Source organism: Urocitellus parryii, chromosome 8 (assembly GCF_045843805.1).
Source record: "Urocitellus parryii isolate mUroPar1 chromosome 8, mUroPar1.hap1, whole genome shotgun sequence".
In the NCBI taxonomy this organism is placed as follows: Eukaryota; Metazoa; Chordata; class Mammalia; order Rodentia; family Sciuridae; genus Urocitellus; species Urocitellus parryii.
The window spans coordinates 31,671,141-31,696,472 of NC_135538.1; the positions used below are offsets into that span (position 1 = coordinate 31,671,141).

Sequence of the window (25,332 nt, forward strand, 5' to 3'; positions counted from 1 at the left end):
CTCTTCCTCTCTTGTTTCAGGAAACCCCTCGCTTTCCTTACAACCCCACGGGGACCGGGTCCCGGGTAGGGGGCGGCAGGTGGATCCAGGGAAAGGCCAGACAGCACCAGGGTGGGTAGATAGGACTGGAGGGGACCCGGCGCGCGGGGCCCGCCACCCGGGGCGGGGAGAGCAGGTCCTGCCCTCCCGGGCGGGCTCGCACAGCCGGCCCCAGGGGCGGTCCCAGTCCTCCCGCTCGCTGCTGCTCCTCGTGCCTGCTCCTGCTGCCCAGTGGCTGGACCCCAGGTGCCCGCGGGCAGGAAGCGCCGGAGGATGCGCTGCTGGCCGCTGTTCTTGCTGTGGGGGCTGCTCCCCTGGACAGGCGCGGGGGACTCGGGCCGTTCCTACCCGCACCGCACAGTCCTCGACTCGGAGGGCAAGTACTGGCTGGGCTGGGGCCAGCAGGGCAGCCGGCTTGCCTTCCGCCTCGAGGTGCGCACCGCCGGCTATGTGGGCTTCGGCTTCTCGCCCACCGGGACCATGGCCGCGGCAGACATCGTCGTGGGCGGTGTGACCCACGGGCGACCCTACCTCCAGGTAAGAGAGTTCCCTCCCGCTCCCGCCCCGCCAGGGTGGTCCAGTCCCTATCCCGAGGAGAGCGCGGGTGCAGGCTACCCTGGGGCCACCGGGTCTCGCCTCGGGCGAGCTTGGAAACCCTGGGTCCCCGAAGCCCCGCGCACTCTCACCTTCGCAGTCAGGTTCTGCACCAGCGGAGCTGATGGTGCTCGCGCCTCCAGGGTTCGGAGTTTTTGCCCCGGGAAGCTGAGCACTGTGAGCTCAGGCAGTTTTCCTGCTCTGAACACTTTCCTGCCCCAGCGCCCACTTAATAAATCTCCCACGTACACACCTGCCACGCAGCATCCCCATTTATTCCGGATGGGAAAGGAGCGGGACCCCCAGTCCTAAGGGACGGCTCTGGGCGGGGATCCGGGGAGAAAGCTTGGTATTTTGCGGTCTTGCTGTCTAGGGTGGGGAATCTCAGAAGGTCCCTATTGCTGGCTATGTTGGAGCCTCCAGGCGCGGGGCTGTTGTTAGCTACTTCATCTGGAGAGATTAGTAAAAGAAAGGTCCTTAAGAATCGCTTAAGGAAGTTTGTTATTCCAAGTGTTGTTTAGGAAACTGCAGACACCTTCATTATCTAAGATCCTCAGACAAAGTCCCCTATTAAGTGGTACACAATTTCGTTTATTCTAAGAAGTAGCAAACTGAATTGATTTGCTTTGCTGTAGATTTGCTTGGGGTGTGAGGGGGGGCGTGCAGAAGCGACACTGCCTATTCGTAGGAGTCACTAAGCACAGGGGAAAGACAGATCAGAACGATTAGAATGACTGACTGGTTAGGTTTCCTGGACATCATTGTTTGATCCTGACCACCTTTGGATTGTGGTGAATGTACACTCTTTGTTACACAAAGGATCTCAAAACACTACCCTTTGCAGAAAGTCCATATGAAAATTTCAATTGTTCTGACACTGTCTTAAGGCTTTGATAGTATGAAAACCAATATTCCTGATGGATTTCTGAATATATTTCTCAGTAAATTTATCCCAACTTCTAAGTTCAATTTCCACTATGTGCTGAGGTGCCATCACATTTGAACCCCTGATCTTGACTTTGGCTAAAAATAAAGTGACAGCAATAAAAGCCCAAAACCATCCTATTATCTATTTTTTTTCATAAATTCACTGTTTCCTCCCCAAGGAGCTATTCTATGACGACTCCAATAAAAGAAAGTTTTATGACGACTGCACTCTGCTAAAGTCACTAATGTATAAATTTTCTTCTTATGCAGTATCTCAGGCATTAAATTTGTGAACCAAGGATTTGATCCCCAAACATGGTCCTCATGGGCTGAAAGACTCACTCTTCTGTGATATAGACAATACTTAAATACCCATTTTAGCCTATTGTAGGGTGAGGAGTATAAGGCCCAGCAACTACCCTTTTATGTTCCTAGAAGAGGGCATGAGAAATCTTACTTTGGTAATATTATACAAAAAGGCATAGTTTAAAAGTTAACTTGCTATTATTTTTGTCAAAGAGTAGCATTTCTAGAAAGTCTACCCAATTTGATATCAAACAATTAAGAGTAAGATCCTGACTCAGCTTGCCTTAATGGAACCACCACAAACAGACTTTACAAACTGAAGAATATTTTCACATTGATGATGGTTCTTTATAAAGATTGCATAAGACTTAATTAAGTGCTTTTTAGATTGATGTTGAGACATGAAACTTTTTTTAAAATAAATTGTGAATATATATAAATTGTGATTATATACCACCGTGATATAATCAAGAGCTGGGCACTTTCTCAATATACTTAATGAGCAAAGAAAAAAATGAATTTTCTTCTTTATTTTTTATTCCACATGATATAAAATCCTTATTTTCATATAGAAACGATTTTTCTCACTTGACCAACATCCTTTACCTTTCCATTTCCTTAAATATTCTAGTGATTTTAAAAATATTAAATTATGCTAATCAGGTAATTAAAGGGTTTGCTTAAAATATTTAAAAACTCTGGTTACATGAAAAATACTAAATAATGTAAAATACAAGAAATATATCAATTCTAGCAGGATCATCCAGGCTATGTGATTCCATTTCAATGCTTGAAATTGAGTTTTCTCCTTAGATACTATTTGAGATTCTTCGCACAATATGTGATAAGATCATCTTTAGCAACTATACCAAAAATAAATAGGATTCTTAAGTAAACCTATGTGATTTCATTCGATGACTTTGGATTTTGTATAATTTTTCTCCTAGTGAAAACAGACTTTTTGTGGAACAATGAAAAAGCCTTAGTTCCTGGGGCATCAATGTAAGTGCAGCAGCCACAGAAGGACAATGGCATCAAACTATATGATGTGACCCAAGTTGACATCCCAGTCATGCCATTTGTGCCTTTTCCACATATATTTTCTTTCATCCATTTTTACATAATTTTAAACTTCAATTTCAGATCTTTTAAATTGTTATTTTTCTTTTTCTAATGAGATGCACTAAACTTGAAAACTGTATTTAAGAGTAAATTCTAATTGATCCGGTAGGGAATGGTTGACTAAATAGCCTAAATGCTTATAGAGGTCAGCAGAGAAATGGGTGGCATGGAATTGAGTGGATCAGGCAGACTGCAACAGATAGTAGACAGCTTTGAGGGAAAGTTTTTGCAAGTGAGTTACTGTTATAGGGAATGCAAACTCAATATTGCCAGATCATTTGTTTTATTTTTGAAAAAAGACAGAAATTCATATTGTGTGTGTTTGTGTGTGTTTGTGTGTGTGTGTGTGAGAGAGAGAGAGAGAGAGAGAGAGAGAGAGAGAGAGAGAGAGACAGAGAGAGAGACAGAGAGAGAGAGAGAAGAGGGGAGGGAAGGGAGGATAGGAGAGGAAAAGAGAGGGCATACAAGATAGAGAGAATGTAAAAATACTCTGATTACTAAATACTGACAATAATTCCAGTTTGTACAAAGTGTGAACACACACATACAATTTCAGTTGTAATATATCCCATAGACAATCTATTTGGGGGCCAAGATGAAAAAAGTTAAGATTAACTTAAGTTAAGATTAACCAGTCTGTATTGACTCCAAAAGCAGTGGTTGAAAGTACCTGAAGGCTGCTCACCTGAATGTCTGACTGGCAGTTGATGTTTGCTATTGGTGGGTGCTCACCCAGATTTGGGTGGGATTGTGACCTCTCTATGTGGCTCTTTAACATCCTCAAAAGCACAGTGGCTGGTCCCGGGAGTGAACATTCCAAAAAAATCCCTGGCAGAAGCTGAATAGCAATTGATGACTTAGCCCTTGAGTCATACTTGTGTGTCTTCTGCTTTTGCCACAGGCTCACCAATTCAAGGAGCACAGACACCACCTTAACATCATGGGAATGGAATATGTTAGTGTGGCTGTCCTTGGAAAATACCTCCTATCACACCCATCCTTACCACTTGCCAGAGTCTCCTTCACACCGCCAATTTCTAGTGCTTGTGTACATGTATCCATTCTCTTTCTATTCTGCTTAAATGGAGAGGCAATGTTTACTTATTCACTGGTTCCCCCTCCCCCCCCACATATAAACCCCCCCACTCTCAAGAGTTAGTGAATATATGTATAACTAATTAGAACAAATAAAAATATATATTAAATAAAAGAGTTGGTGAACAGTTGGTAATTTTTCCACTGCCCTATTCCCTACTCCCTTGGCCTCCTCCCCTCATGCGGCCCTCCCTCCAGTAAGAGTTCTGAACTTTGGCAGCCCCATAGTTTTCAGTGGTGGCCAATCACTAGTTAAGGGTCAGGTCCAATGAGACTACCTGTAGAGGGCAGTGTGACATTTGCCTGTAAGCTTAAGGAGTTAACAAGTTTATTTTAAAAAAAGTTTTTGTAGTACTGGGGATTGAACTCAGGGCCTAGCTGTAGCCCCGTCCAGGCTTATGGAGGTAAAAAGTCAGATTTTGAATTTCCTTGCATCAAGGCAGCAAACTTGGCCTAGAAGCCTGAAACTAGAAGCCTGGCATAATTATGAAAATTTGCCCTGCCCATTTTATAACCTCTCTGACCCTGCCTGAGGATAGTACCTCTAAGGGTGGGTGACTAGGTGACATCAAAAGGCAGAGAAGAGAGAGAGAAAGAGAAAGATTCGGGTGTGAAGCCTGTCTTGGTGTAATCTACCCAATCCATTGTTCTGGAGCAGCATGGAAACTTCCCCTCTAGGATGCTTCGAAGGTCCACCTGGACAGGGGCCTGGATGCGGGAAGCAGTCTGTCTTTTTTGCCTTGTTTTTCCAGAACCTCACTCTTTTGTCACAGTGAATCAGCTCCACTCATTTTCCTGATGGATCCGTGTCCTTTCCTTGTTCTTTGCCCCTTTTTGACAGAGCAACTCCACCCCCACCCGAACCATTAAGCAACTGTGAGTACCCATTTGAGGCAAGTAATCTGGGCTATGAATGCCCAGCCTGTGTGAGGGAGAGAAGAGAGCAGCATTGTGGGATGTGCCTGTTGAATTTGCACAAAAATGGATTCACCCTTCCTATGGGGGTATAAAGCACTCATGAATGGAGGCTGAAACATATGTCATCATTTGTTATAGCCTTGCTTGTTGGCTGTCTCAAAACCGGAACCCTTTCTCTGCAGAGAAGTGTCTTCAGCAGCAGAGTAATTGCTGCCGGGGCTACTCTCGGAGGAAGTGCTGGGAACTGATTTGAAATCACAGAAAACAGTGAGCATTCTTTGTGGTTAACGATGTGCTTCTTTTAAGCACACCCCAGCCAACGGCAACAAAGAAATGTTTGCAAAGCAAATTGAAAGCTGTAAGGGAAAGATGAAGAAAGTGTGCAACCCTGACACAGCTCAGCTGCAGCTTTGTTAAGAGATATTTATAAGTCTTGGGATGATGCCCCCCAATTTCCAGATGAAGAAGGGACCTTTCCAGGCTTCATGCTTGGTGCATTAGTAATGGGGACACATGCTTCAGTGTTCAAATGCACGCTGATGCTGATGCTCTTCAGCTGTATGCTCCCCCCTGGCAGAGCAGAGGATTTCGTAATTAGCCTGAGGAAACAAGTGAACCTAACAGCCAAGGCAACAATGCACCTGAATTGACAAATGGAGTTGAAAGTTTCAGACCGCAGACAGCATATTTCTGGGGTCTTGGAAGGAGAAGCAAGAGTCCACTTCAAAGAAACTGAACCATAGTTTAGTGATTCATCGTCTGTAATGGGGCCCTATTAAAATAAAGTTGCTGGCAAAAGGGATGAATTCATTACACATCATGGTATTTCTGGAAATGTTTGATCCACATGTAATAAGAAAAAAAAAACAGTGTACATGAATGCCTCACAATACTTTTTATTGTAAGTTAAAACAAATACCTAATAAAGAATTTTTCAGCAAAAAAAAAAAAATTCCTTGGAAAGCTTCTTCCAAATCTATACCTTTTAAACTTCTTCAGTTCTAGAATAAACTAAACAACAAAATTTTCATATAAAGAGAACATATGGTATATAAGCAAATATTTCTGCAAAAAATGGATAATAAATGGATAATTTTTATTAACTGTAGAATCAGGATCATGCATCTGAGTGCTATACAAATAATGTACAGACCAAATATAATTTAATATATTTGGTAAATTTTTATTCATCATTCTTATTCATCAAATGTAGCCAAAATCACAATCTTTGTACCATTCTTGCTTTTATAGGTTAAGTGTAATGTTTTGTGATTTCCTTGCTGCCTCTTAAAAGCTCCAAATTTGGCAGCTTCCCCTCAAACCTTCTACCCAATTTTACAGGTGAGGAAACTAAGCCTTAGATAACTCTCAAAGCCTCGTTGGAGGCCACACACTGCAGTCTGGATTTATTTCCTCTGAACCCTGGCTTGATGCACTTTTTTCTATAAGAAGCTTCCATAGAAACATATTCTAACTTCTAAATAATGAAAAAAAAAAAAACCATGTGTTTCTGAGTATTTCTCTTACTACCTTTTTCCCACTGTAAATGTCATAGAAATACACTTATAGGATATGATTTTTATGCTGTTTCATTCACTGAGTTCTTCATTTACATCTCATATTGTAGTAAGTCCTTAAAGGGTGCTATCTTGTATAACTCTCGAAATACTTCTTTGAGGTCACTATCTTGTTTCTCTCCTTTTGAAGGTGTACAGACCCTCAGCTCCAGGTCACACAGCATGGAAATCACTTGTGGTTTTCACATGGCTGTGTTTGTGTAGCACCTACCGACAGATAATGGAATGTTCATTCATTTATTCAGCCAGTATTTATTGAATGTTCATTGACAGTTCTAGATGCCAGGGACATAGCATTGAGTGAGATGAAATCAGGAGTATACTTTGGAATGCAGGTACTTTGGTACTGGTAGCTGTAAGCAAATAAATAAACAAGAACCCAGGGATTATTAAGTGCTGTGCAAAGAATTACACTAGAGTGTTGCCAAGGAGCGACTCTGTGGCTATTTCAGATTAGTGTGCTAATAATCAAAATACAAAGAAAAACACATGTCCTACATAGTGAAGGTTGTCTTTGAAAGTTAACCATGGGCTTACAATTCAAAATATTACATACAATGACGAAGATAATCTGGCATGGGCATCAAAGGACCCAGAAGACCTTCAATATGGGAAACTGTCTACCTGAAGAAAATATAACTAATGGGTTTTCAAATGTGTCCAAATTTCATGAGCTCTTTTCTACTTGTGTGCATTGTTACAATGATATTTAGTAAGCTCAACCAGAGTGTTTCAAGCTCCAAAGCTGGTGATTTTGTAGAAGTTTAGTTTTTATTTTTTTAAATATTCCTTTTTAGTTGTAGATGGACACAATACCTTTATTTTTATTGATTTACTTTTATGGGGTGCTGAGGAGTGAACCCAGTGCCTCACATGTGCTAGTCAAGTACTCTACCTCTGAGCCATAACCCCAGCTCCCTAGAAGCTTATTTTTTAATACTAGGTATAAAGGTTTTTTCTCTATATCCTTTCTCATCTTTAATAATAATGGAGAGCTGAAGGTCTTTGAGGCAGCATCAACACAACAACACGTTTGGAGGAAGATTTCCATCTTTCATGCAATTTTTGAAAGAAAATTTTGAAATCTCTAGTTCTTAGTTCTTCCTACCTCTACAACCCCCAAACCAATGAAAGTGCAATCTCACTTAATTGGAAAAAATCATTGATATATTTCAAGTTTCTCAGGTGATTCGAATGCAGAGACAGGTTTGGTAATTGCTGACTTTATGTGGTCAGACTCTTTGATAGGGATCCTGTAACTCAACCTGCAGAAGCTTGAAAGATTACAGACCTAGGATGTGGGATACAAAGCAAGATTCTGTAAAGAATCATTCATACTGACCAGTTGATGTTTGGAGTTAGGGCTACCATATGCTTGCAGATTTAACATCAGTTTTTTAAAATAAGGTGGTTTTTTTTTTTTTTGGCATGGAACCCTTCTGAGATCAGTTTAATGAAAATGAAAGTATTTTCATTTAAGTATTTTCTCAAATTTACATGCTGAGACAAGAGCAGCAATTTTTAATCTGAGAGTAGAAGTATATTTCAAAATGTACTGAATTAGGAATCTCTCCTCCGCATAACCCTCTGCCATTCCTATCCACCTTTTGCCAGTTGGCACCAGCTGCTGTATTTCTAAGCAAATGAGTGGGTACCCACACATAGTCTGAATTTATCAGTTATGCATGATCAGAGGGTAGCAAAGTAACATAATTTCATTTCATTAATAAATGAGAGTACCAGGTAGTTCTTTTATTTAGTTCAGAAGTGTTCAGATCTAAGACCTTTGATTAGAATTAACAATAACAAAATGGACTCCCTTAGTATTTGGAAAAAATATCATATGTCATTCATTACATAAATATTCTTTCCTTTTCCTTCCCATTCTCCAAGATTGCTAATAAGCAGTGAAATGCCCTCAAGCTATAGTGGCAGCAGAAAGAAGAAGAGAAGCAATAGGAGTGGTGGATAATTAGTATCTTATTAGGGCCTGAATGGAACATTTGCAATCTGATGACTATGTCCTTGCTGCCAAACCTTCCTGAGGTACCAAGAACAATTCCCTGTGTTTGGCGGATGCACAAGAAATACCTGCTGAATAATTGCTAAGCGGTTAAGACCAGGAAATCTTCTAGACTGGGTATGAATCCCAGCACTGCTTGCAGTTTATTCCTTGTGTGCCCCTTGGCAAACTCCTTAAACCTCTCCTAGGAGTTTCCTGTTGTGCAGAAGGGAGCTCATCATCATGGGTTTTGTGAGGATTGAATGAAGGAGTCACGTAAAAGCTCTTCCAGAGTATGTGACATGTCAAAAGCACTCCATAAATAGGGGGTATTATCATTGGTAATTGAAGACAAAAAAATTGCCCCTTTTCAACTTGAGAAAAAAGTGTACATTAACTGTATAGGGGTGGGGGGATAGATAGCATCTGAGACAATTCCAGATTAAGCTTTAAGTAATTGATTTGTGAATGACTTGGCAGTCATTAATGAATAGAGGCCAGCATGGTTTCAATAGACATAGCTTAGAGCAAAACTGCATTTCCTTTTGCATTTGATTTGCTGCATCTGTAGACTGAGGTATGAAATATTGCATTGGAGTGATAGTAAGGGATTTTTCATAGTTTTGCATGATAATCTTGTTAATGATGGCTTAATGAAATTGTATTTATAAAAATATAACACCCAAAACCCAAATCTATTAGTAGACTGGCTACATTAGGTTACAAAATGAAGTTAAAATCCAGTGCTATACCAACATAACAAATGGAAAATAAAAGTTAAAAAATTCATCGTGAGTTGGGCTCACTTGTAATCCTAGCAACCCTGGTGGTGGGGTTGAGACAGGAGGATCACAAATTCTAGGCCACCAGCCTCAGCATTTTAGTGAGAACCTAAGCAGCTTGACAAGACCCTTTGAAAGAGAGAGAGAGAGAGAGAGAGAGAGAGAAAGGAGGAAGGAAGGAAGGAAGGAAGGAAGGAAGGAAGGAAGGAAGGAAGGAAGGAAGGAAGGAAGGAAGGAAGGAAGGAGGAAGGAAAGAAAGAAGGAAAGAAAGAGAAAAGAAGGGAGGAAGGGAGGGAGGGAGGGCACGTAGCTCAGACAGGTAAAGCACCACCCGGGATCAATCCGCAGTACAAAAAAAATTCATTGTGAACATAAGTGAAGTTCAATAAGTTGCTTCAAGTAAAATTAGCCATATATGTACAAAATGTGTGACACTGTATTAAATCAGAATTCGTATGAAAAAGATCTAAATATCAGTTCATTTTAAGTTCTCTATAATGTTGCTACTAAACACATGTTATATTACCTTATAATCTCTACTGTTCACATTAATGAATGTAGTGTTGACATAGCACCCTGTCCTAGGCTGATCAGAGGTTCCCTTCTAGGAACAGCATTATTAAAGGGCATGTGAGTAAGTGGGAGCATTCCAAGGAGAACTACAAGGAGGTTGAAACTGCTGGAAATCTGAGCATTAGGATGAGACTTAGCTGGCAGTGTTTTGCGTGGAGAAACAATAATTAGAAAAGAAATGATGATTGTCTTTGAAGTAAACAGTCTTCTTCAAAAAATAATGAATCGATACTATGTATTATTTTCCAGAAAGGGGGGGGTGCAATTAGTAGAACATAATTAATGTTGGAAGATTTTAACTTAGTATAAGAAATTCATTCCTGACAACCAGAGGTATTGAAATTGAATGGGTTGCCTGGTGAGGCTAGGAGCTTTATCACTCTAAGTGTAAATACTTTGTGATCGAAAAACTATTTTTGAGAGAAATCTTCCTTGGTCAAAGCCAGAGTTAGGCATTTTTCGGGTTCACTTGAGTGTGATGCTGGAAATAACTTCACTCCACATTCATACTTTTAGGTTATTCAAAAAGTGGACAGAAGGGAAGATAATTAGCCATCACAAAACTGTCTCTACTGCTTTTTAAACTTATCTCAAGAAATACAACTAGTCTTTGTGTGCAATGGACTGTTCCAACGACACAAGAGTATTTAGTCTCCTTCCCTGTTGTAAACTTTAGTATATTTAAATCACTTACAATCGCTATGTATTCATCTTGAAATCTGAAGAATAATAAAGAAGAAAAGAATATTTTACCAACTACATATGCTTGAAAGCAAGAATGTGGAGGGCCTCAAGAGCAAAGGCAAATGTAAACTTGGTGAGTTTCTAAACCCGTCTTATGCCTCCCATGGGTGCATTACTTTGCCTTCTCTAGGAACACAGTCTCACCTCCTGACCTGCCCACCCCAGTATTTAGGTAGACTTCTCAAACTTCATGTGATTTACTTTCAACATGGTTTGTTCCCAGCCTTCCCTATCTCAGTAAATGGCACTTCCCTATCTCAGTAAATGGCACTTCTTGTTAGCTCCAGTCAAAAAATGAGGGATTGGTTTTCTTCTCTTTCCTTAACCCTTTATCTAAAAACTCATCTTCATGAACAGATAAAAAAGATATGGTACAATACACAATGGAATATTACTCAGCCATTAAGAAGAATGAAATTATGATATTTTCCAGTAAATAAATGGAACTGGAGATTATAATGCTAATTGAAATAGGACAATCCCAAACAACCAAAGGCCAAATGTTCTCTCTGATATGCAGATGCTGATTCACAATGGAGAACAGGTGGGGAGGGAAGAGGAATGGAAGTTCACTGAGATGGGACAGGTGGAAGTGGGAGGAAAAGAGGGAGATGGGAATAGGAAAGACAGAAGAATTAATCCTACATATAACATTCCTATGTTCCGCAGTCCGGCTGCAGCAAAATAGCTGGGGGGTGACGAATAACTTGTGTACGTTGATACAGCAGGAATAGGAGCCGTTTATTGTAGTGCAACAGAGCTATTTATACATTTTGCACAGCTTATCTTAATTAGCATTAACTAGATACATCAGTCAACCAATAAGGAATCTCCATACTTAATGGCTCCCTTTTGTTACTTTTCAAACCACTCCCTCTGACATTTTGCCAGGCACCATCCAGACTTGTTTACGAACTCTAACATTCCCCTGGCAAAATACCAGGTGTTATTTTGACTTGTTTACAGACCTTAACACCTATGTTCATATGTGAGCACACAACCAGTGTAACTCCACATCATGTTCAACCACAAAAATAGGAAGCTATACTCCATGTATGTATGACATGTCAAAATACATTCTATGTCATGTATAACTAAAAAGAACAAATAAGAAATTAAAAACAAAATAAAAACCCATCTTCAGGTTCTATTGACTTTCCCTCCTACACAAATCTAAGATATGCCCACTTCTCTCCAGTTTTACCACTACTTCTCAAACTCAAGACTTTGAGACCACCACAGCACTCCCAAGGTATCTCAAGGCCACCATTTGTATTCCTCCTCTTCATTCCTCACAGATAGCCACAGTAGTACACCACACACACACACACACACACACACACACAGAGAGAGATATGGAGGGAATGAGCAAGGCAGGCAGGCAGGCAGGCAGAAGAATTGAGCTTTATTCCTTGCATAAAATGGTTATAGACAGTTAGGAGAAGTTTAAATTTAGATGATGGAATAGGGCAAAGAAAAAGAATATTCTTTGAATGGTGAAAACTGAATTTGTTTTTTTTTCTGCTGAATTATATTATTAGAGACAAACAATGAACCTTTTGATTTTATTATATATCTCTGCTAATTCTATAATTTAGTGAAAAGTTTTAAATTAATCAACATAAAAACTAAAATGAGATGTTTGGCTGTGGCAGAAAATCCAGGATGTGTGTTTCAGAAGGTGGCCTTTGACAAACACCCAGAGTGCTCAAATGGGCATCTTTCTTTTGGGAACATAGGCTGTGGGTTCATATTTTAGCATTTTGATAGGCATTTGAAAGATCCGTGATTAGACCTGGAGAGTTTCTGTTTTATCTGAAGTGGGTTCTAAAGTGCAATCCTCTTCTATTTTGACATTCCATATAGATTTCTAAGATTAACAAAGAAATGACTTTTTAAAGTTATTGAAACCTGAGGACTGTGTTTATAAAGGTTGTTTATACAGCCTCATGATATTTTTCTGCTCAAAGATTCTCTTTACCATGAAAATATTTATTATTATACTATCAATATTATTAAACCACCCTAACACTTATTATAGAAATAGATAGTACAAACAAATGTTTGAATTAACAAGGCTTTTGAGATTTAGAAACAGAAGAAAAACTGCAGGCACCTGTTGAAGAAAATGATGACAGATGGTAACATTTTTCTCAAGGATTGTCCCACAGCTGTGCTTACATTCAGTTCTTCAAGCTGAACCAAAGTCTATTCATATGTTTTATTACACCCATAAGAGTTTTCAATTCATCCTGTTTAACACAGTGCCAGTCAAAGCTCTATTCTGTAGCAAAGATTTTATTTAAGAGAGACAAGAAAAAAAAAGACTGACAATGAGAACCAATTTAACATCTGTGTAATCATGTTTTTGAACAAGAGGTCACAGCAATCTTGCTGATTATCAAAGCTGGCTTTTTTGGTATGTTATCTTAGTTTGAAAGTGACAGTAATTCTTGCTATGATGTTAAATGATAAATTTCAACTTCCTGCCAACTTCTGCTGTTGGTGACTTATTTTACAGTTGCCACACAGCATTTTGAAACCTCGATTATATATTTCATAATCTTTTCAAAGCATTAAAGATTCCAATGAAAGAAGGATTTTGTGAGAGCATGTTTCAGGAGAAATGTTTTTGTGACACAGCAGAAGATTAACTCTATTATATTAGGGTTTAGATACTCAAATTTTCAAGGGCTCCAGGTAGTGTTTTATCTAGAGAAATACATGATCAATATTTATTCCACAATGAAAGCAAAAAATAATACCCCAAGGACAATCCATATTGAAGCTGAGCTAAGTACTTCAGCTAAATGTGATTGAGATGCACATAAAGCAATTCATATGGGGTAACTATTTCACATTTCACTTTTCAAGGTGTTGAAGTGGTTTAAGTACAAACTAACATGATCTCTGCATACCAGCCTTTACATTTACATTATTAAAAATCAACATATTTGTCAAAGGCAGTGGCACATGCCTGAAATCCCAGTGGCTCAGGATGCTGAGGCAAGAGGAGGATGGCAAATTCAAAGTCAGCCTCTGCAACTTAGTGAGGTTCTAAGGAAATTATTGAGACCCTGTCTCAAAAATAAAAAAAAAATAAAAAAGACTGGGGATGTGGCTCAGTGTTCAGACACCCTTGGGCTAAATTCCCAGTTTAAAAAAAAGCCAAAAAACTGCATATTTTTATTCCTAAACTCTTTTGCACAGAATCATGATTCTTGGAATCCTTACCAATCTCTTATCTTCATGAAGTTCATTTTCTTAATGATTTTTTGGGGGAGGTACCAGTGATTAAACTCAGGGGCACTCAACCACTGAGCCACATCTCCAGCCCTATTTTGTATTTTATTTAGAGACAGGGTCTCACTGAGTTGCTTAGTACCTTGCTTTTGCTGAAACTGGCTTTGAACTCACAATCCTCCTGCCTCAGCCTCCAGAGCCACTGGAATTACAGGCATGTGCCACCACACCTGGCTTCTTAATGATTCTTGTGGGAACTTCTATTTATATATATATGTAACTTCTAATATATATATATATATATGTATATATATATAATATATATTTACAATATATAATCTGTATATATTTATATGATATATTTAATATATGGGATATAATTACATTTTTATAGTGATCGTGACATTAGACCATTACAATGAATGTGCACTGTGATCCACATTCCTACTTTTATTTGAAAATTCCTAGAATATTCGGTAGGAAGATGGCTGAGGCATGGAGTTCACATTGGATACTTATGGATATCCATTTACAGAGTGAAATGGGGTGGAGGTGATTTTAAAGGAGGAGATCAGATATACTAAAATGTACTGGAAAAGCTCTATATATTATTGTTTGTAAATATCCACTTGTAGGTGGCTTTATCTGTATTTGAACACTTATTTGGTCAATGTTGTACTATGTCCATTTCATTCTTCAGTTTTATTTTGTTTTGTTTTGTTTTTCTAGAGGACAATAATAACACAATAACTAGTCCAATGATTATTCCAATTGAATAACATTATCCCTTTGTCAAACTGTCAGGAAACTCCTCAACTCATCCAACTTATTTTTACCCAATCTGCATCTCAACATCTCATTTCAAGACAGAGCATGTTTTGGGTGGTTTGCTGTCATTTTTCCTTCCTTTTCTTCCTCCCAGGAAAAATAGTTGAATGGTATGAATTTTGGAGCCCAGAATTGTTTCTTGGCCTTTTTTCCCTTTTACTTAAGTAACTTGCTTTAATATTTGCCAATATATCATTTTGCTGTATAATTTTGGCATCATTAAAGTCGTGTTTGATTGATATCCATGTATTTTATTAGTACAAAAGAAGACAAAAGGTACCTCTGAGGAATATTTGTGTCTCATCAAGTTGAACTGTTCCTCCACCTTAAAGACATGAATGTCACATGACAGTTCTTGCATTCTTTTATTTTCAAAATAATCTCTTTATTAAGGAAAGGTAGATGCTCCTTTTTAAAGTACACAAATATTCAAAGAGCATCTTCAATATGCGTGTCAGTCTGGGGATATAAATTAGAACACATTCTTAAACATGGTTTCTCTCAGTTTTTTAATTATTTAAATAGATAGGCAATGCTCTCCATGTATAAAAGGGTTTCAGAATTGTTGCATGCATAAATCCTTTTTTCTAAATACTAATGTCAGTCTCCTAAGATTCATGTCCACATAGGGGCTCAAAGGTCATACAGCATTTCCGGATCTCAGTGCCAGATGTGTGTCCATGGCAAATCATGTGGCCCCAAACTCATTCTAGCATCTGGCTAAACACATTTCACACCAGGTCTTAACCATATGTAAATATATTTGAGAGCAAGTATGGAAATAATCTATCATATTGCTTTTGGGGGGTTCCATTTTACAGTGTGAACAACTGTTCTAATGGTGCATGTTTATAACTGGATTAATGAGATTTAGCTGTTTCTAGTCAGTTGCCACGTGGTTGAGAAGATAATCCAATGTTTACAATATATCACATGCGTACTACATGAAGATGTAAGTAAAGGAATAAGGATTCAGAAAAGAAATGATTACTTCCCATGGGAAGGATCAAGGAATACTTCACAGAGGAAATGGAATCCTTAGCCTTAAAGGAAAGGGATTCAATAGATGGAGTTCGTGGAGAGGTGCCTTGGTTGCATTAAAAGAGAAGGGCTGGGTTGTGGCTCAGAGGTAGAGCACGCTTACCTAGCACACATGAGGCACTGGGTTTGATCCTCAGCACCACGTAAAAATAAATAAATTAAATAAAAGCATTTTTCCATTACAGCTAAAAAAATTTAAAAATAGTAGGAGAGACAGAGAGGAAGAATGTGAACAAAAGCAAAAAGCTAGAAAATGGTCTAGCATTTGATGGGAATCATAAATGGAAAATAGGTATTATATGACAAAATCAAACAGTAGATAACCTGAAAGTCCAGGTGAGACTGAATTTTAGGGAACTGGGAAACTAGACTTTAGGATGTTATATTATATACTAGTGACAAAATTGCAGTGATGCATTGAGAATGATTTTACAAGGAAGATCTTGACGGAAGTATATAAATGGTAGAGTCTGAACTGAGATGGAAATTGAAATAAGGTAGAAGTACAAAGTGGGTTATTATTTCAAAGGAATTCTTCAGAGGAGCCTTTCTGTGGAGGTAGCAGTAATAGCAAAGAAGTTAAAGAAAACTGCAGTTTTGAATTTGGATAGTTGAGAGGATGGCAGTAAAATTTAAAAAAAAAATCTGGAAAACAAATCTTACAGGTAAAGGAGTAAGTACAATTTTGGACTTATTACATTTGAAACAACAGTAAGATTTACAAGTGAAACAAACTTTTGGACATGTGATACTGAGTTAAAAGTGATGATTTAAAACTTGGATTAGATGAGGTTACCAAAGGTAGAATATGAATACAGAAAATGACAATGGCAAGCCAAAATTTTGGGGGGAGGGGATTGGGAGGAGAAAATGGAACCGAGAACAGATGAACTGTCAGAGACAGACAATCAACAGTGGGGTTTTCTTTCTAAGTAGAAAGCAGGATACCTTGTTCCCAGGGCTTCTCCCTAAGTTTAGGAAGAATTTAGTGTTTCATTATTTAGTATGATGTTATCTATAGGCCTTTTATAGGTACTCTTTATAAGGTAGAGTAACAAACCTATTGCTACATTACTGAGAGATTTGTGCCACATGTCAATGAAATGTTTTTTTCTGCATTTATGGAGATTATCATATGATATTTCTTTTTTAGACTTTTGAAATGATGAATTTGTGTGATTGATTTTCTAATGTTTAAATAACTCTGCACTCATGATATATTACCCCTTTTTAATGTTGTTGGATTCTGTCTGCTAAGAGATACCTCTATTCCTGTGTTTAAGAAAATATGCATCTAGGTCCAATGAGAGATATCAATCTATAATTTCTTTTTTGTAACATCTTTGGCTTTGGTGTTAGGGTAATGCTGGAGTAAAAATAATGACTTGGGAAGTATTCCCTCTTGTTTTCTGGAAAAGTTTGTGAGGGATTGGTATTGTCTGTTGCTCAAATATTTGGTAAAATTCCAGGTGAATGATCTTGGCCTACAATTTCCTTGTAGTAAGGTCTTTACCTATTAGTAAGTTGTAGGGCTATTCACAGTATCTGTGTTTTATGAAAGAGTTTACTGGCTTGTGACTTTCAAGGCGTTTATTTCCCATCTGGATTATCCTTTTTTTTTTTTTTGGCACCAAGTTATAGATATCATTGACCTTTGAATTTCTTAAAATCTGTTGTGATGTTTCTCATTCATTTCATTTTGATTTGTTTTCTTTTTATTTCGTATGTTTTATTTATTTTCTTTTCCTGATTTCTTTTAGATTGAGTAGGTTTTATGATTAAAGATATCTCTAGGATAGAAAGAAGCCAGGGCAGAAGCTCTCATGTATCATAGCTAAAATTCTCTCACTAAGGTGAGATGTGAGATGTAAGCTCAGGGTGCACAAATGTTGGTATCTTGTATGGAGAAGGTTTAGACTATTCGTTTTGGGAAGTCTCTTGATAAAACAAGATTAGCCTGTGGCTTTCCAACTATTAATGAGGGCCCAAGCTGAAGTAAACCTGTGAATAAGTATACTATTTGGATAATGAGGATATAGTATGATCAAAACTGAAGATTATGTCTCCAGAATAGTCCCTAAAGTTTGAAAAATCAGAAGAAAATATGCTGCAATTACAGCAATGGTTAGGTTAATTCACATTTTTAGTTTTAATAAGATCCAACCATATTTCCCTCACTAAATTTGAAGTTATTGCTCCTTTTAGACAATCACATTTTCCTCAAGGTCTAGAACTTTGAAATAGTTGTCAACTGTCTTTCAATATCAGGTGCTATTTGGTTTGCACAGGATAGATGAGCTCAAGGGATCACAGCAAAGCTGAGTAAAGCTTCTCCCATTTCCCCATAGCTTAATTATGTGAAAAGCCATACAAAGGTGGAATAGCTGGAAGGAATTGATGGTGTTGAGTGGAAATAGAATGAATGGAAAATTGGCAAGCAAGCTAGAAATTTTGTGGAATTAATGGTTTTGGAAACAGACTAGGATAATTATTCTACTCTTTCAACTGATTACAATTTCTGTTGGATTCTTCTTTGTTTGCAAAAGCTGTGATTGCATGAATAATGTAATGAAATCTGAGTTTAGTGTAAAGCACAGTTGATCTAAGTCTTTGTTCGTAAGCTTTGTTATTTCATTTCCCGTTGACAATGTATGAAATGAAAATGGGCCCATCTCAGTAGCATATTACTACTTCATTTAAATTGCTTTAACAGTTGCAGCCTGGTTCTCAGAGTAAAATTTTTGTCAAACCCCAACTTTAGCTACATAAAGGTAACATTTTCTGTAAAACAAAATGAATGAAGCAAAAACAAAACAAAAAACCCTAATGTAGCTCTTTTCTCTAGACAGAAAAAATAAACAGGAATAAAGCACCTATTCTATCCCAACAGTGTTGGCTACAGTGTAGTGAAGAAGGATACAACCTCTGGTCAGACTGCTAGCATTTGAATACTGCCTTTTCATTGTCTCAGCTGTAGAATGCTGGACATGTTGCCTCTGGGTCCTTCTGCAAAATGGGAAAATAGTTTCATTTCATAGATTCCATATGGAAGTTAAATGAGTTAATACATGTAGTTTGCTTAAACAGGGCCAGGTATGTAGAACATAAGTTGTAGTTAATGTTACCAGGGTAAAGTAGTTTGGGGTTGACCATATTAAAGAATTTGTAGACCTTAGATGTTAAGTTTATCCACACTTGATAATTATCATAAAAAGGTTCTAGGAATAAAAGAGCCAAATGCCATCTATTTGAGAGTGACTTTCATAGACATTTAAAAACAAATTTTAGAGTAAAAAAATTTACTAATTTTTTAAGATTTTAATGAATGAACTTTAAGTTTTTTTGAATAAAGTATTTTCTCAGTCAAGAACATTAATCAAGTCTTAAAGTAAATTTTAATAAAATTTAATAAAACTACTTATATTCAGCATGTACATTCTAGAACATTTTCATTGTTTTTTTTCAAAAACAAGATATTTGGGGTACTAAGAAGTATAATTAAGGCAAGTTTTATGTGTTATATTGGTGAACGTTAATAGCAGGATTTCTCTCAGCATAGTAAGCCAGTGGCAAAGAGCATAGGGAAATTTTTGGGGGGGAAAATAAACTATGTTGCCAAAGAAGAAAGAAAATTAGTATGGAATGGGAGGCATCCCTACTATATTTCATTGTTTTATAGTCCAAAATCTAGAAACAAATATCTATCACACATCCCACACACACCCCACCCCCATTTTACTAATGTTAAAACCAAAGCTCTCAACGTTTGATTTCAATAATTCTGCAAGGTTGTATGGAGACATTAAGGGGTCAGATCCTAGTCATTGGATCTCAAAGCCCATGTTCTGACCATTGCCCTATCTGCCCCTGAAGAAGTGGCATGTACACTACTTGAGCAAGTTTAGTAAGGAAACTAAGGCTGATCCACAAAAACAAAACTTCCCTAGATTTCCCAATATCTTGTAATTTAACTACTTTCACTGTTTTGCATATTTTCTCATTATTTTTCATTATAATAAGCATGCACCATTAAAGTTCATTCTGAAACCTTCCCATGGGTCTCTTGGTTTTTATGGAAGGTGAAGGGATGCTTCACCAGGTGTGATATTGGAAAAAGTGTGGACCTTAGGGCTGCTTCTGGCTTTGATGCTAGCTCTTTTCGCTTCGGGGTAAGACATTAGTCCCCTTTTTCATTTGTACAACGAAGGGAAAATCCTCAGTGACCTGGAGTGTTCATTCTTTTTTAAAAAAAATCTTATCTATTTATGTATTTATTTATAGATAAATACATAAATAGATAAACCAAGGGGCACTTAATCACTGAGCCACACCCCCAGCCTGTTTTATTTATTTATTTATTTCATTTGAGACAGAGTTTCATTAGGCTGCTCAAAGCCTCACTAACTTGCTGAGGCTGGCTTTGAACTTGCAAACCTCCTGCCTCAGCCTCCAGAGACTATGGGATCACAGGCATGTGTCACTGTGCCCCACTCATTCTTTATTTTTTTAAAATATTTTATGATATTATAAATCTATACTGCCTTTTTCTGGAGGAAATTTCCAGGACTTATAAAATGGGTCTAGGTAAAAGACTTTGTACTAAGAAAACCCAGAATTGTGATTTTTCAGGTTCTGTAAATTCTCTGAAATTCTTTACACTCTATACTTAGACTATTCTCTTTTTTTTTTTAAAAAAAAAAAAAACATTTTCCACAGGATTATTTTACAAATGCAAATAAAGAGTTGAAAAAAGATACTCAGCAAGATTACCACCTGGAGTATGCCATGGAAAATGGTACACACACAATAATTGAATTTACCAGAGAACTGCATACATGTGACCTAAATGACAAGAGCATAACGGTAAGGACAGTATGAGTGAATGCATGTTTGAATAAATTGTATATTTATATTTGTGAGACACTTTAAAGAATAAAAGAAATAAGTACTGAAGAATTGACAACAAAGTCACATGGGTTTTGGGACTATTTTTGAAAATCTCTTCAAAAGCTAAAAAAACCCTCCAATACTATAGATTTCAGTAAAGGTAGCTTTGCGTGATTTTAACATTTTGAAGAGCCCTTTAAAGTTTGTATAAGCTTACTTATAAATTCAACTTCTTTGTAAAATGTAAAAATTGTCAATAAAGTTTTGAAAAAAATGTATTACTCAAGAAAGAATTATGAGTCCCAGTTCTAGAATATAATTCATCTGATTTGTAACTGATTCATCTTTGTAAATTTCTAAAATCAAGATGAATAGTCAGCTAATTATAATCACCTGCTGGCATATTATATGAGATTTCTTATTTTCAGCTTTCATGCAAAATTAATATCTTTATGCATACACAAATTAAATATTTGGAGGATGTGTAATTCATGTGGCGCTCTGGAAATTTCCATGAACTGCTTGCATTAATTTCATTTTGCATAGAACAATAAAATTTTATTTTTTATTCACTAAATTAGGACTTTAAAAAATGGGAATATAAAAAATCTGAAGTCATTCTGATTAACTTTCAGCAGAGGAGTAAAAGAGGAAGAAAGCACACATGTAAAGATGTGGATCACTTTTGTGTAATATACAGTGCAATTATACTTTAATTGGAAAAATAATTATAGTCATTTGACTTATTAAGAAAGACTATAGCAAAGAGAACATTTAAAATGAATAGCTTTTGCTTTATTGTCTGTTTTCAAAGTTTTATTAAGGTTTGGCAAAAGCACCTTTTTCTGTGGGAGGAAGGACTGAACAGTTTCTCTGTACCTGATCAAACCTTTCCCACCCCACATCCCCCTGGGCAATCTCTCTTGGTGGTTCAGAAACCAGTTGCACCTGATAGCATTTTCCCTAATTTGGTACTCCAGTCCCTTGGAAATTCCCAAGAGTCATAAAGTGACTATGGATTGCCTCTGTTATAAAAAAACAAGTCCAGAATCAGAAATGCCTTCTGCATTTGCCCTTTCTGTAAATACATATGTATGACTGGAAAAAACCTATTGTGAAAGGAAAAATCTTCTGGTCATTTTAATTTTCATTCAATTTGAATTCTACCCCCCACCCCTCCAAATGTTCCATCACATTAGGGCAGGTTTTAACTTTCCAAAGTTCCTGCTACACAGTGAGAACACTTGCTTTCTAACTACAAGCTGCTGATTTAGAATTTTGGCTTGACATTGATTCATGAAAAGTATAATCTGTTTGGGGACACATATCTTGTGTGCTGAGAATGATAATTCTTTCCCCAAAGTAATTCACCTATTTGGATCCTTAATGACTTAATCAAATTTATGAAATCAATGTTAAAGACCAGATTGACAACTGCAGCTGTCATTTTTCTCTTTATTTCTACATTTGGCTCTAAATGGAGCTCTTTAAACTCAAATCAGGTGAGGAAAGTGCTTTTCTGCAAGGTAACATGCCATGTCTGATCATCAGGATAGCACCGTGAGAGTGATCTGGGCCTACCACCAGGAAGATGTGGGAGAAGCCGGCCCCAAGTACCATGATTCCAATCGAGGCACCAAGAGTCTGCGATTATTGAATCCTGAAAAAACCAGCGTGCTGCCTACAGCCTTACCATACTTTGACCTAGTGAATCAAGACGTAAGTTTCTTTAGGTTTTATGACCCTAAGAATGGTCTTACTTAAAGGGTATGTGAGAGTTTTTGCTTACATCACTGTATTTAAAATGACATGACAAACAGAATGTGACTCTGTGTCCCCCTCCCTTTTTATTAAGACAGGTCCCCATCCCAAACAAAGGTACAACGTATTGGTGCCAAATGTTTAAGATTCCTGTGTTCCAAGAAAAGCATCATGTGATTAAGGTACGTGACTACTTCAAGCTAAATTTAATTGGCACAGATGGAGAAATTGCTGACCTTAAAATAGAAACAGTAAAACATATAGAAGCAATTTTCAATTATATGAAAGTTATTTAGAAAACAAAGAACTGACTTGGCTAACCCACACACTGTTTCCAGAGTCTGCAAACTTGTATTGTAACTAGTGTTTTGGTTATCTACTAATATTATGTGTCAAAACTGAAAATTGGGGGATGCACTTGAGTTATTTCTTTAGGAAATACTCCTATAAGTAAAATTGCTGGAATTGCCATTTAAAATAATATATTTACACACAGATAAATCAAATCCAGGAAGGTTATTTTCCCCATCAATGCAGTTTGAGACTCTGTTTCACTGAAAATACTAGATGGTATCATAAAAAAAAAATTGTTACAATATTTTTTTTTGAAAATAGGAAAGAAAGAAAATCTGTGAACTTCTATATAATTATAAAAATACAGAATTGGATAATACATAAGATCAATTTTCCTGTGCTGTGAAATTTCCTCCCAGCCTTGTACTGGGCCTCCCACAACTTTTGCCTCTAGTTAGTGAATGAACAAGTGTTTAAAAGAAATTTACAGATCCTTGGCTCTGTACTAGTAGTTGTTGGCAGTTCCACAGAGGCTGAAGATTATGATCTATTCTCTCAAAGAACTTATCAGGAGATTGTAGAAAATATGGCCAAAACACAAAAAAGAATGAGATAGAATTAGGCAAGGCACACAGGGTATTGTAAATTTGCAGAAAGTCAGACATTACTGCTTTTCTGGCAGCCCCAGACCATTTTACGAAGCGCTATGGCTGCAAGAAGTGAGCAAATGTTTACATTCTGGAAATTTGAGGGGAACACATGAATTTGAATTGCTGGTCCACTTTTTTATTAAACTGTGTGCTCTCAGGTAAATTATTCTGTAGAGTTGCTTTTAATATCTGTAAAAAGCAGGCAGTCATAATATTATCCTTACCAACCTCAAACCAATTTACAGAGATGAAAACATTGGAAACATTGAGCACATTCTACAAAGTGACTTGAATTTGTTAATATCTAATGTATTCATTCATTGGACAGATCTGCCTTTTGTTCCCAAGAAGATTTACTACTTCACAGAGAGGTAAAAGGGGTGAGTTGAAGGAAAGTTCAAGTTGATAGGTAGTCCTAAATACTTGTAGGATAATTTTGCCAAAGGAAGACTTGCCAACAGTGTGACTCTAGATTAATCATTTACCTCTGTGCAAAAAAATTATTTTGTATTTCATGCATGATCAAAGTGAATGCAAATTCTAATCTTTTGTATTTATGGTGCCTCAGTCCTTCCCTCATACACGTGAAATGTCTTTCTATGAAAGTGTATATATACACACACACACTGCGTGTTAGTAAATTTGTTACTTGGCTTAAGGGACAAATATAAAATTGTAGGTTCAGAAGTAAAACCCAGTGTTGTACAAAATAGATAATTTATTCATTAATAAGCAAACAGTAATTGAGGGGATGTAAAGACCTTAACCACTTCTTGTTGTTCTTACCACTATTAATATAAATACTTGAGTAGAATTAAAAAAAAAAAGACTCTATAGTTAAGAAACACCAATCTGTTTCTACCCTCTATGTCAAATATTTGCTTGGTTCTTCATCCAGGAATTCTTAGCTAGAGTTTTTATCACAAGCATATCAAAATACTACGGGCCTAAAATTAAATATTCTTGAAACCATATTGCATTTATATCAAGAGGGATTTTAGTGGCATGAAAGATATTGGAGCATTTTTTGGCAATGCTTGGAAGTCAACCAAATAACAAAAAGTCTTTTAATTTAGCAAGAGGGCATTGAGGGAGGGACAGCAGGTTGGAGAGGAGCATGCTTGCCAACTTCTGCCATTACAGGGGCCAAAGCTTTTGTGGCCAGAATTTAAAATTTTGGAATTACTTAGGAATATCACTTACAGGATAAATTTCTGATTTTATTGTTAAGCTCTAAAACATCTTAAGATTCATTGAGTATTGTGAAATGTTTTCCTCAAAAATGTATTTAAGTAAGATGACATACAAAAAGAAGTTCTACTGGGAAAATAAATTTAAAATATTTAGGTTATATAGGTTGTTGTGAGATAGCTTTTCCAAAACCATTTTAATTTACAGTTTATGCCAGGTTACAATTAAATTTCAATAAAAATTTGAAGTGAAATTCATAGGTCCAGATATTCCCTTAAGACATCATCTAATACCCATTCTTTTTTACCTACCTAGTAGAGATGATTTGTAATAATTTAGCAAAAGTATATTATTTCATAGAATCAAAGATTTGTACATTTTTAAAAGCCATCCAGGGTGGTACTTCTCCTTATTCCTTATTTAATGCTCCACAAATCCCTATATCAAAAAGCCTCAGTCCATCTCTGATTCAAAAAGTACTTTTACAGAACATTGCTTTTGTATTGTTTTCTTGGTATGTCATTTGCAGTGAGCTTTAAGAATATTGATTAAAGTAATATTGTGAGAAATCAGTTTCACTGTCTGGACTCTAATTCAAAAGAAGAAATAGTTCATATTTGCAGCTTCAGTGTTGATACTATACATTTTGTTGCTGTTATAACTATAGAACTGAATAGATAAAATATATAAGTAATTCAGCTATGAATGTGTTTAATGGGAATTACTAAATCTAAAAACATTATTTACATTTTTTAATT

The 25,332-nt window shown here is 37.0% G+C and overlaps 1 protein-coding gene across 1 annotated transcript in view; it reads left to right on the top strand.

The window, feature by feature from the left end:
* Window positions 1-312: 312 nt before the first annotated feature.
* Window positions 313-25,332, top strand: part of Moxd1 (monooxygenase DBH like 1) — a 78,170-nt gene continuing 53,150 nt past the window's right edge. The window contains exons 1-4 of the mRNA XM_026381440.2: window positions 313-576; window positions 20,508-20,654; window positions 22,230-22,397; window positions 22,538-22,621. Of these exons, the coding sequence (XP_026237225.2) occupies window positions 313-576; window positions 20,508-20,654; window positions 22,230-22,397; window positions 22,538-22,621 (663 nt within the window). The remainder of the gene's footprint in view (window positions 577-20,507; window positions 20,655-22,229; window positions 22,398-22,537; window positions 22,622-25,332) is intronic.